Source organism: Berghia stephanieae, chromosome 4 (assembly GCF_034508935.2).
Source record: "Berghia stephanieae isolate SIO BIC M18660-M18661 chromosome 4, UCSD_Bste_1.3, whole genome shotgun sequence".
Lineage (NCBI taxonomy): Eukaryota > Metazoa > Mollusca > Gastropoda > Nudibranchia > Aeolidiidae > Berghia > Berghia stephanieae.
Window position 1 is genome coordinate 66,349,612 of NC_088363.1, and position 12,977 is coordinate 66,362,588.

The 12,977-nt window shown below is 36.0% G+C and overlaps 1 protein-coding gene across 5 annotated transcripts in view; it reads left to right on the top strand.

The window, feature by feature from the left end:
• Nucleotides 1-12,107, top strand: part of LOC144971048 (TELO2-interacting protein 1 homolog) — a 48,202-nt gene extending 36,095 nt beyond the window's left edge. For all 5 annotated transcript variants that reach the window (XM_078911374.1, XM_078911373.1, XM_078911375.1 and 2 more), the window contains 7 exons: nt 3,718-3,823; nt 5,396-5,478; nt 6,148-6,263; nt 7,125-7,212; nt 7,680-7,766; nt 8,705-8,827; nt 9,515-12,107. In XM_078911374.1, the coding sequence (XP_078767500.1) occupies nt 3,718-3,823; nt 5,396-5,478; nt 6,148-6,263; nt 7,125-7,212; nt 7,680-7,766; nt 8,705-8,827; nt 9,515-9,592 (681 nt within the window). In that variant the 3' untranslated portion in view covers nt 9,593-12,107. The remainder of the gene's footprint in view (nt 1-3,717; nt 3,824-5,395; nt 5,479-6,147; nt 6,264-7,124; nt 7,213-7,679; nt 7,767-8,704; nt 8,828-9,514) is intronic.
• Nucleotides 12,108-12,977: the final 870 nt, after the last annotated feature.

Genomic DNA, 12,977 nt, shown 5'->3' on the forward strand with positions numbered 1-12,977 from the left:
CGTCTGAATCTACGAGAGATACAAAAATGATCAATCTGATTCTCTGTCACACCATCTGGTGAGACCCAAGTTGCTTTGTGGATCCTCTTATGGGGGAACACTGATCCTCCAATCACCAAACTGTTGAATGCACAGAAATTTGCAAATCTCTCACCATTATCATTCATTTCTCCCATGCCATGACGTCCCATGATACCTTCATAGCCTACGTTATCCTGTCCCACTTTTGCATTAGCATCTCCCATCAATATGTTGATGTCTTTCCTTGGCAACTTGTCAATGACTTGTTGTAGCAGACCATAAAATGTATCTTTGTCCTCATCTGTTGCATCATTTGTTGGGGCATAGATCTGTACAATGTTCATGCTGATCTTCTTACTCCGTGTTGTAAAGGACGCCATGATGATCCTTTCTCCGCATTGTTCCCATCCTCTCAGTGACTTCTGGGCAAACTTGCTTAGAATTATTCCTACTCCCTGTGTATGAATCCCGTCCCCTCTCCTGAATATAAAATCTTCTCCCCAGACTTGAGGTGTTTCTGTCCGGATTGTATCCAGTGGGTTTCGCTTACTCCAAGTATATGCAGCCTGTATCTTCTCATCTCAGTCACAACTTGAGAGCTTTTTCCTGCTTCATACATGGTGCGAACGTTCCACGACGCAATTCGAAGCTGCTTGTTTGGCGAAGACGTCATCGGGTCAGCAGAGTCCTTTCGGCTTTGTCTGTTGTCCTTCATAAATTCTGTAATTCCAGAAACTCTTCGGTCGCCCAAGCTAAAAAAAGGATTTGGTTTGTCTGTCTGTGTTTCTGTAACGGTTTGAGTTTAACGGAAAGGGGTGTTAACCCTTTGCCAACCCCCAACCTGGAGGACCAGGTGACTCAAAGATGGGGGAATCACACACCATTAGTCGCCTTTTACGACACGCTGGCTTGGCGTTGGGCTAGTTGAGGGGCCCCGGACACCACACGGGGTAGAAGACAATAGAGAATAAAAATTTTTTTCGCGGCGGTGGTAGGGTTTGAACCTGCGACCTTATTGGTACGACAACTCCGCCTGGCAGGTGAGAGCGTGGCTCTACCGTGTGAGCTATCCACGAACACAAAAATATTCGTTTCAAACCCAAAGTCATTTCTAGATCCCTCTCTCACCCACTTCTTGAGATCGCCGATTCGTTCGCCACCATCGCGAAGTAATTTTGACCAGCAGTTAAGCTTAATAGCCACTATTCTCATCACAAACATATAACATAGAAACGATTGAGACATTGAGTATGCTCCGGTGTATGGGTGAATTTTTAATCAGAAAAGTGAGTGGCAGGCACTTATGTTGGTAACAACAAGATATGAAGTGAGTAGAAAAGTGCCAGAAGACAATAGAGAATAAAAATTTTTTCGCGGCGGTGGTGGGGTTTGAACCTGCGACCTTATTGGTACGACAACTCCGCCTGGCAGGTGAGAGCGTGGCTCTACCGTGTGAGCTATCCACGAACACAAAAATATTCGTTTCAAACCCAAAGTCATTTCTAGATACTTCTCTCACCCACTTCTTGAGATCGCCGATTCGTTCGCCACCATCGCGAAGTAATTTTGACCAGCAGTTAAGCTTAATAGCCAATATTCTCATCACAAACATATAACATAGAAACGATTGAGACATTGAGTATGCTCCGGTGTATGGGGTGAATTTTTAATTCAGAAAAGTGAGTGGAGCAGGCACTTATGTTGGTAACAACAAGATATGAAGTGAGTAGAAAGTGCCAGAAGACAATAGAGAATAAAAATTTTTTTCGCGGCGGTGGTGGGGTTTGAACCTGCGACCTTATTGGTACGACAACTCCGCCTGGCAGGTGAGAGCGTGGCTCTACCGTGTGAGCTATCCACGAACACAAAAATATTCGTTTCAAACCCAAAGTCATTTCTAGATCCCTCTCTCACCCACTTCTTGAGATCGCCGATTCGTTCGCCACCATCGCGAAGTAATTTTGACCAGCAGTTAAGCTTAATAGCCAATATTCTCTATTGTCTTCTGGCACTTTTCTACTCACTTCATATCTTGTTGTTACCAACATAAGTGCCTGCTCCACTCACTTTTCTGAATTAAAAATTCACCCATACACCGGAGCATACTCAATGTCTCAATCGTTTCTATGTTATATGTTTGTGATGAGAATATTGGCTATTAAGCTTAACTGCTGGTCAAAATTACTTCGCGATGGTGGCGAACGAATCGGCAATCTCAAGAAGTGGGTGAGAGAGGGATCTAGAAATGACTTTGGTTTGAAACGAATATTTTTGTGTTCGTGGATAGCTCACACGGTAGAGCCACGCTCTCACCTGCCAGGCGGAGTGTGTCGTACCAATAAGTTCGCAGGTTTCAAACCCACCACCGCCGCGAAAAAAATTTTTATTCTCTATTGTCTTCTGGCACTTTTCTACTCACTTCACATCTTGTTGTTACCAACATAAGTGCCTGCTCCACTCACTTTTCTTAATTAAAAGTTCACCCCATACACCGGAGCATACTCAATGTCTCAATCGTTTCTATGTTATATGTTTGTGATGAGAATATTGGCTATTAAGCTTAACTGCTGGTCAAAATTACTTCGCGATGGTGGCGAACGAATCGGCGATCTCAAGAAGTGGGTGAGAGAGGGATCTAGAAATGACTTTGGGTTTGAAACGAATATTTTTGTGTTCGTGGATAGCTCACACGGTAGAGCCACGCTCTCACCTGCCAGTCGGAGTTGTCGTACCAATAAGGTCGCAGGTTCAAACCCCACCACCGCCGCGAAAAAAATTTTTATTCTCTATTGTCTTCTGGCACTTTTCTACTCACTTCATATCTTGTTGTTACCAACATAAGTGCCTGCTCCACTCACTTTTCTGAATTAAAAATTCACCCCATACACCGGAGCATACTCAATGTCTCAATCGTTTCTATGTTATATGTTTGTGATGAGAATATTGGCTATTAGCTTAACTGCTGGTCAAAATTACTTCGCGATGGTGGCGAACGAATCGGCGATCTCAAGAAGTGGGTGAGAGAGGGATCTAGAAATGACTTTGGGTTTGAAACGAATATTTTTGTGTTCGTGGATAGCTCACACGGTAGAGCCACGCTCTCACCTGCCAGGCGGAGTTGTCGTACCAATAAGGTCGCAGGTTCAAACCCCACCACCGCCGCGAAAAATTTTTTTATTCTCTATTGTCTTCTGGCACTTTTCTACTCACTTCATATCTTGATGCATTTAGCAGAGATCCCGTCCATTCCATAGGCTTTATTCTCACTGAGACCTTGCATCCGTTTAAAAACTCCTTTCTCAGAGACCACAATTTTCTCTATTTGTTTTGATGTCTCATCTGTGAGTGCCCATTCTATTTATATTGTACTTGTTGTTTATATAGTGCATTAGATGGCTGGAAAAGTGGCGTGTCATCATTGTTTCTGCTTTACAAAAAAGGCTTGGGTGATTAAGTACTCACTGCTCAATGCTGGCCTGTTTATCTGAAAATATATTTTTAAATCTTTATAAATATCATTAAATAAAAAGGCACATAATCCATTCAAATAGATAAAAATTTTATCGTTTAAAAACCAGTAAAATGATAAGTAATCCTGTAAAAATCAAATAAAATATAATATAGAATGTGAAAAAAATGTGCTTTTGTGAATAAAACTAGTGTCTTGTAAATAGAAAAATATCTTCTCTTCTACAGGTTTTGTCACGTGTCAAAAACTTGTTGTCATCTCATGATGCAAGGATAAGGGTACAATCTTTAGAGGTTGTTGCCCAGAGCTGTAAAGATTTGGCTGATCATGAACGTATGTTTTCCTATTTTTTTTTTCAGGAAATGATAAGAAAATGTAAACTTGAACTTATGGGCTCTGAAAAAAACGGTTTATTTCCTTTAGAACCATCAGACTCATCCAGCTTCAAGTTTTTGTCAGTTGTTTTTGACCTGTCAAACAGATGATAAATAACTTCTTGCAATCCTCTGAAAAGTTTGTCAGTCTATTACAAAGTCCTTTCCACCAGATCTTAAATTAGACCTTGTTACCCAGTCACTATTGGACGGACAAAGGAAGATTAAAAAAAAAAAAAAATCAGAGCTGTCGACTCACGTTTTTTTCTAGGGATTATCCCATTTTATAAATTCTTTTGTTTTGATTTTATTCCTTGATAATTTAATTATGTTTTCACACATAATATAAATAATCTGAGTCTGATTTAATTGTTGTTTAAAGCATACTTCTATTGGATTTTATGATATAGAATTTCTCACCTCTTGTGATAATGATCCTGAATTTTTATATATATATATATATATATATATATATATATATATATATATATATATATATATATATATATATATATATATATATATATATATAATATATATATATATATATATATATATATACAGTTCACTCCGGATAATCGCAACACCTTGGGATCAGCGAAAATGTTGTGATTAACCGAAGTTGCAATTAACCAAAGTTGAGTGTCTAATCCACTATTGCAACATTTTACACATATATGGTAAGCTGAAATCAGTTGCTGTAAACATTGTTCTTAGTCCACCACAGACTGAGCAATTTGATTGAATTAAAAACCATATGATAGCCCTTTGTAGATTTTGTCATGAAAACACAACTTTGATGCAGGTCGACACCTTATTCAGATTGGATTCACTTTCACTCTTTTGTTCTCAACATTTGTAAGAGTCAAAGAGTTTAGCTGTGATAAGAGACAATAAGCTCTCACCAAACTCATTGGTCACAATGCACAGTTGTCAATCCCAAAACAAAGGATATCCCTCAGTCTCTCTTTACAACTGTCATTGTCTACCTGTTGTAAAGACTATGCCCAGCCCCCTCGCCTCCTATCTAATGGCCACAGATTACATCGCAAACCCATGCTTCCCTCTTTTGTCTCTCTAATAAAGTGGTGAAACCTTACTGTAGCATTAAATCCTGCTCACTCTCGATTTTTCAACTTGTCACGATTTCTTCCATGCTGAAATTTAATCATGATATTTTGTTAGATTGGTTTATTGAATTTACCACTTTTGAGGGCAAAAACTTGTTGCGATTAACCGAAGTTTGTTGCAATTAACCAGTGACTTTTATATAGAATTAATTCCGTTTCTTGGGGAAAGTTGCAATTAACCGAGTTGTGATTTTCTGGAGTGGACTGTTTATATATATATATGATAATGATAATGATCCTGAATTTAAATGATACTGTTTTAGTACCATTATGGGTTGGCAGTTTGTAAAATGTGCAATTGAACCAGGTCTATTTGCATGTTGTCGGATGCTGAAATTAGTTTAAGAATATGTAACATATATTTCACAAGTTAAATATAATATCATTTTATCAATTTTCAGGTGAGTTGTTGCCTCAGATCCATAAAGTATGGCCAGGATTTTACCCTCGTTTTTATAGTGAAGAAAAATTTGTTGTCATCAAGGTAACTAATTCCATAATTAATCTTTAAATATTTTTTTTAAAAATGAAGTATATACTAACATGAGAATTTAGTATTTTAACATGTTTTGAATAATTGGCTTGTAATTGATAAACTGCGAGCGATCAATAAGTAATATAATGAGACAGATGTGGTCCAATAACATTATTTTTAAGCCTGTCGAAAAATTTACCAATTGATTGACGTTTTATTAGACATCTAAGAATGCTAAGAGCACCATTGTTAAGAATTCTTCCTATTTTTCTATCATTTTTTTTTTCATGTTGCTGAGTAGTTGTACTCTAGTAATTAGAGCCAGTCGGTTTGTACCATGTTTTTCTTTAGTTGTTAGGTCTTCGAATTGTTGAAAACTGTAATTTCATTTATTCATCTTTTGAGTTTTTAAAAATGTTTTTCTTATATTCAACATGTGATAGAATATGTATTATTGAGTTTAAAAAAATGTTTTTCTTATATTCAACCTTTGATAGAATATATATTATCCAACGATTAATTATTAAACTGTAAATTTCATTCATTAATCATATGAGTGACTAAAATGTTTTTCTTTTATTCAGCTTGTGATCAAGGGTATAATATATTATTGATGTTTTAAAAAGAGTATATTTTAACCACCTCATCTTGTGTGTATTTAAAATTATGTGTTTTCAGGCTCTGGAAACTCTTAGAACGATGGTTGACGTTAGCGGAAGTTTCATGTTACAAAGAGTTATGAAGGATGTCATTCCTAATCTGTCTGTATTCATGGAGAATCAGGGAAATATCAGGTATTGGGGTTTAACATGTTGTTTCAAGTTTATCAGTAGACACTTGTATTCTTCCTAATGCTTTATGTCTTGTACACATAACATTGAGTTAGGAGCTCTAATACATTATTTATAAACTGCAACAAATGAATAGTTTTATTTATATGCCATAATTTCTACCTTTTTTGAAACTACGCCTCGGCTAAATAACCATAAATTTTGCAGTTCCATATTACTGTAAAGTTCATACGCCGAAGTAACTGCCCTATTGAGATAAAAAAAAATTTTATAATTTTTTTTGGTAAATCATCTCTCTTATGTTTGGTTATGTGCAATCTACATTTACATATGTATTAGGTTTGCATTGTTAGTGATAACACAATTGAAGACCTGGTACTAAAAGTGCTTAAGTCACATTTTCATGATTTTTAGCTAATCAAGTGATAAACTTGAAGCATAATCACCCGAGTTCACTCACCAATTTTGTTTATGATGTACACAATTAAGTCCCCTATCACAATACTACAATTGTATTTTTTATATACTCTTTATAGCCTAATCCAAATTTTAACCTCCAATTATTTCCAAAACTAACTTCCTGTGACTAAAGTACTTTTAGCATTAGGCTCTTCAATTGTATTTTCATTTTTACCAAATATGTAGGAGCGGCGATAGTTTTTGTCTCAGACTACAGGTACAGAGATACATTTCTTATATATCATCTACCCCTATTTATTTGTTTTTTTTTTAAATATAAATTTTACTTTCTTTACATAGCGCTTAAATGGCTTATGTGTGTTGCAATTACAGATAAACTGTTAAAAACAACTTTTTTGAAGCATTTTATTTAATTGTTTACTTTTTTCTTTTTTTTTATAATAGCAGTGACAGTAGATCTACTTATATCAACACAGCCAGCTTCAAATTACAGCTTGCCATATTAGAATCATTGGGATCTTTGGCGGAGAAAGTAAGAGTTAATCTTTTTTTAAAATTACCATTTTTAAAGTGTGGGAATAAAGACCATTTAAGAATAACTGATTATTGTTAAGAATCATTAAGAAGTTGATGTTATGAAATTTGAATCAATAAGAGCTGATGGTAATAAGTGTGTATGTATTTGTATATATGTGTGTGAGTGTGTGCAATCTTTTGTGTGTGTGTGTGTGTATGTGTGGAGGAAGTAGTCATATGATGATGATGATGATAATGATGATGATTGTTGTTGATTATGTTGTTATTGCTGCATTGTTTTGTTTAAAAAAATTATTATCAGCTTCAGCTAAGTGAAAGAAATCTGCATGTTGGCGCAGCCAAGAATAGTAATATGATGATGATGATGGTGGTGGTGATGATAATGATTGTTGTTGATTATGTTGTTATTGCTGCTGTCACTCCACCATTTAATTTTAATTGTTTAAAAAAAATTATCATCAGCTTCAGCTAAGTGAAAGAAATCTGCATGTCGTTGCCAAGATTTGCCTCCCTTACCTGAGTTGTCTCCAACCAGACAAGTTGCAAAAGGTTTGTTAAAACAAATCAATCCGTCACAAAAAGATTTTTGAAACTATATTGCTTCAAATTGAAATATAAAAACAAAAAAAAACAAAAAAAAAGTTGACTTTCTCTGTACAATTACAAAGACTTGATTTAGTTATCAATCCAGCTTCTGAGATGCTCAAACCACATCCACAATTATTTACAATTTTTTATGGTGTGATTACAGCAGCTGACCAGACGTATCTTGGCTGATCAGTCAACATTGTTCCACCACACTGGTTGGTGTAAGTAATGTTAATGATTATGACACAACATCATCGTCATCAAACAAGTTTAAGCAATCACCTGATCTGAGAAGAAGCTGTAACAAGGTGTGATGTCTGGTCTTTAACCCATTGCTTGACAGAATTTCCCGATTGCGGCTGCTGATTTCCAACCCCGATCATGGCTGAGTGCCTGAATGCGACCAGTGATTGTCCGTATCTAGTGCTTTGTTTTGAAGCTCTTTTTGGTCGGGAAAAATTGCGAATTTCCAAAAGTACGAGAAGAGTGAAAGTAACTTTTCACCGTTTCCGATTTTGACAGTTATGAGCGACGTTACGGTTTTTTCAATTTATGAAAATCCCACTAATAGAGATGGCACAATTATTTTTATTGTGACGTGTGGTAAATTTTCTGATGGAGTTATCTCCCTGTCCTTGGCTGTTGAGATTAAACTTCCTGATATTGGGCTGTCAAGCAATGGGTTAAATGCAAATTGTCCAATTACTTCCTTTATTTGAAAGCAAAGAGTTATTACTGAATAATGTTCGGTTTTGTTAAAATCCTCTTTAAATAAGAAAAAAAATTATCTTAATGTATTTATTTACCACCACATTACATCATAAATTTAAAAAGAGAATTTATTCTTTATTTTTTCGAGTGACTAATTTTATAAAAATGTGTTCTTGTTGTTTCAATAGGCCAGTATGTCATCTTTCAACTCTTTTATCTCTCTGGACTCTGATGCTATATGGCTAATGCTATGTCAAGCTTGCTGTCCGTTTGAATACCAAATCCCTGGGACTGAATTCATTCCTTTACCCGTATGTATGAACCTCTTTAATTTTTTTAGACCTGTCGTAATTGTCTTGCCTCGTGAAAAGTTAAGAATTTAAAAAAAAAAAAAACAAGTGAAACAATAAATACCAATGATTGAACACCTATCCAAGGTGTTTTACAAATTATTTTTTTTTTGGTTAGTTTACACTGTTCTTGAACATAGCAACATTGTTTGCAAATTGGCTGTCCATTAAAAAAAAAAGTAATGTTTGAGAGATACTTTGGCTGTCCTTTATTATTGACGCTGGGTAAAATAACATGTCCAAGATTACTGCATGACTTTTCAGTTTCATTCGTGAAGCTTTCTTTTAGTTTCGGTAAGAGATAGAATTTAGATCAGTAGAAGCAGTAGACAGAAGGCAGAAAAAAGTGCTTTAGGATATAATGCCTTAATTCTTGATATCACTTTTAGGTTTGATTTCCATTTTTCATGATGAATGCTTGCTGATTGGTTGAGGTTTTAGTTCAAGAAAACTTTTTTTTTTTAAATGTCATAGCCCATACAAATTATTTTATTTCTTGACATTTTAAAACTTCGGATGGAACGCTTTTGTCAATAGTACTAATATAATTTTTAACATTTTCTGACCACTTGTGACTGTGAAGTTTCTGTTTACTTAACATTTACCTACTTAAACCTAAACTTAAACTCATTCTTGCTTTCTTTTCAGAAATCATTTCAAACACAGACTCAGAACAACTTTACAAAAAATATAAAGGACCTGTTTGAAAACCTCTATTTCGAATAAACAATTGGAATTGATTGTTTACATCATTATCGTCATATAGGAAGTAACATAGTTAGTCCACCGGGTCCTACCATCTGATTGCCCTGCTTTGGCAGTCAGTCCCCAAAGTCTTGGAACTCACTCATCATCACCATCCTAATCATCATCATCATCATTTTTTAACGTGTCCCATTTGAGCAAATGGATCGTACAGCAATATGTCAAAGATAAAAAAATATATGCTTCAATGAAGTTGGATTCACCAAGCTCCTTGGGACTGGGACTATTACCATGTTGAAAGCGATCCCTCGTTGAATGAGACTTTGGTCTGGCACTGGCAACAAGGGATAACTCATCTCATGTAGTTCCATATCTGAAGCAGACGTCGGAGGTCATCTTCCGCCAAGCTGATCTATCTCTTGCCAATTCTATTAAAGCAGCGCCACCTTTCTCAGCTTCATCTGTCCAAGTTCTTATCCCTTTCAAATACGTTATTCTTTGTCTTCCTCTTATTCTTTTTCCATTCATCTTTCCAGTCAAGGCGAGTATTTCCAAACCAGGGTGGCGGATAATGTGTCCTAAAAATTCCATTTGGCGTTTGATGATTTTTGTTATCAGTGATCTTTTTCTGTTTGCCATTTCTAAAATTTCTTCATTTCTTTTCCTTTCCATCCATGACACCCTCATTATTCTTCTGTAAAACCACATTTCCACTGCCTCCAGTCTTTTAACCATGGTCTTGTTTATGGTCCAGCTCTCACAACCATATAGCAGCACAGACAGTACATAGCAATCCAGGACTTTGATTTTTGTTTTCATGCTAATATTCCTGTTTTTCATAATTGTATGCAGCTGGTTGAATGCATTCTTCGCCATACCTATTCTTTTCTTTATTTCACAATCTGATTTTCCATTGGATGTTACATTGAAGCCTAAATATTTGAAACATTCAACTTGTTGTATTGTTTGTCCTCTGCTTGTTATTACACAGGCTGGTGGGTTATTATTTTTAGATACCGTCATACATTCTGTTTTAGATATATTCAGTTCCAGTCCCATATTTTCACTACTCCTGACTACAACATCCAGTAATTCTTGTAGTTCATGTTCAGATTCTGCCAGTAGAACCGTATCATCTGCATACCTCAGATTTGTTACATTCTTTCCTCCAATACACACCCCCTTCTTATGTTCGATATCTCTTAATATCATTTCACTATAGAGGTTGAATAAATCTGGAGACAAAACACACCCTGCCTAACTCCTCTTCTAATAGGTGTAAAACTGCTTAGTTCGTTGTCAACACGCATTGCTGCTTCTTGTTCCCAGTACAAATTCCGTAATATTCTTAAATCTTTACCATCAATGTCCAAGGATGATAGAATTTTGAATAGTTTTTCGTGTTGTACTTTATCAAAGGCTTTTGAATAGTCGATGAAACACATATACAGATACAGTGTTGCTGCATCATTAGAAGAAAATGTTCCAACCACACTTAAGTTGCAGAAGAAGAAATGGATTACTCCAGAGATATTAGAATTAATGAATGAGAGAAGAAAGGCCAAAAATCAGGAAGAAAAATACAAGACTCTGAACAGGCAGATAAAAAGAAAATGCAACGAAGCTAAAGAAGACTGGATAAATGAACAATGTCACTATATAATGTCCTGCAAAGAAAAAAATGGCAAATTCTTCCATCAGAAAATCAAAGAAGTGACAAACAAAACTAAATCAGGTGCTAAAAGTGGATGCATCAAAGACAAGCGTGGAAACACCATCATGGACAAAGACTGCATTCTAAACAGATGGTCAGAATATATTGAAGAACTTTTTTTTGATAATCGAGGAGAAATGCCTATGATAAAAGAACTGGAAGGGCCTTCTATAATGAAAGATGAAGTTAGGAACGTCATGAAAAGCATGAAAAATGGAAAAGCTGCAGGACCTGATGCCATAACAATTGAAGCCTTGACTGGCCTGGGTGAATGGGGGATTGAATTCATCACAAACCTTCTAAATCAAGTGTATGACACAGGAAAAATGCCAACTGATATGAAACGATCCATTTTTATAGCACTACCAAAAAGCCAGGGGCAGTTGATTGTGAACAACACAGAACTATTAGCCTAATGAGCCACCTCACAAAAATTCTTTTGAAGATAATTTTACTAAGAATAAGAAATAAAATACGACCTGAAATTGGGGAGATGCAATTTGGTTTTGTTGAGGACAAGGGTACCAGAAATGGAATATTCACATTATCAATGCTGATGGAAAGATGTATTGAAGTAAATAAAGATCTGTATATGTGTTTCATCGACTATTCAAAGGGATAACTAGTGAAATAAAAAGTGAATGTTATTATTTAGCTATCTCCCTTAAGACGCATTTGATGGCATGACAAATCTTCTGGCTTTGTTGGGCTTTCTTTGTGCGTCTGTGTGTTTGTGTGTGTGTGTGGGGGGGCAGGGGTGGAGGGATGACGTGTTTTAAATCTTAAGTTTTCACTAATCAATAAAGTTGGTCATTCATTCAATCATTTGCTGTAAAAAGTCTTTCATTTTCATTCACCCAGTTCTAAAAAAAAACTCTCTCTCTCTCCTACGCACACACACACACACATACATGTGAGCTGCCCATAAATGGGGTAAGCGTTGACTCACTCCTTGCAGCAATGATAAGGCTAAGACAACTGCAAGAGGCAATACCATTGCATAAATGAATCTATTCAAATATATATTGATGTACGGAGTTCTCTTTTCATCCTTACAGTACCAGTTAACTGAACCCATCAATATCTCCAACCTCTTCTTAATGTAAACTTACTAACGGTGTTTAGTGAAATTGCTATACAACCTTTCCAGCTCTCCCCCAAAAATGACGGTATAGCAAGATTTACTTTGTAGGTCTATGGCAATGAGGTCGGTGCAAAAGAAAAAGAAAAGGCCAATGTTTATGTAAGCAATCTTTTCGCCCTTTGCCCTTATCGCCCAATCGCATAACCTAGGTATATGCCTCGCTGGAATCTGAATTTTGCATATTCATTCAGTACTCTCTCATTATGCTCATGCCTGTTGAATCGTTAGCATTATCTCTCTCACTCTCTCCAAAGAAAATGGGACAGTCAAAAGTTCTAGAATTACAATTAAAGCACCTGATAAAAAGTAATACAAAGGGGAATTCGTTCAAATACGGAACAGATGTCGATTCCAAGAGCATACCATCAGTGTACTTAGTTTGAGATCACTTACACGTCTCATCCTGACACAAGCACAGGTCTCCTCTAAGAGGAATACACTCAAATGTTTACAAATCATATAGATGTAGAACAAACAATAATAGTGCATAACAGAGAGATGATCTACAAGGCAAAAAATATAATCTCCCAAAACTCTTTAATTATACA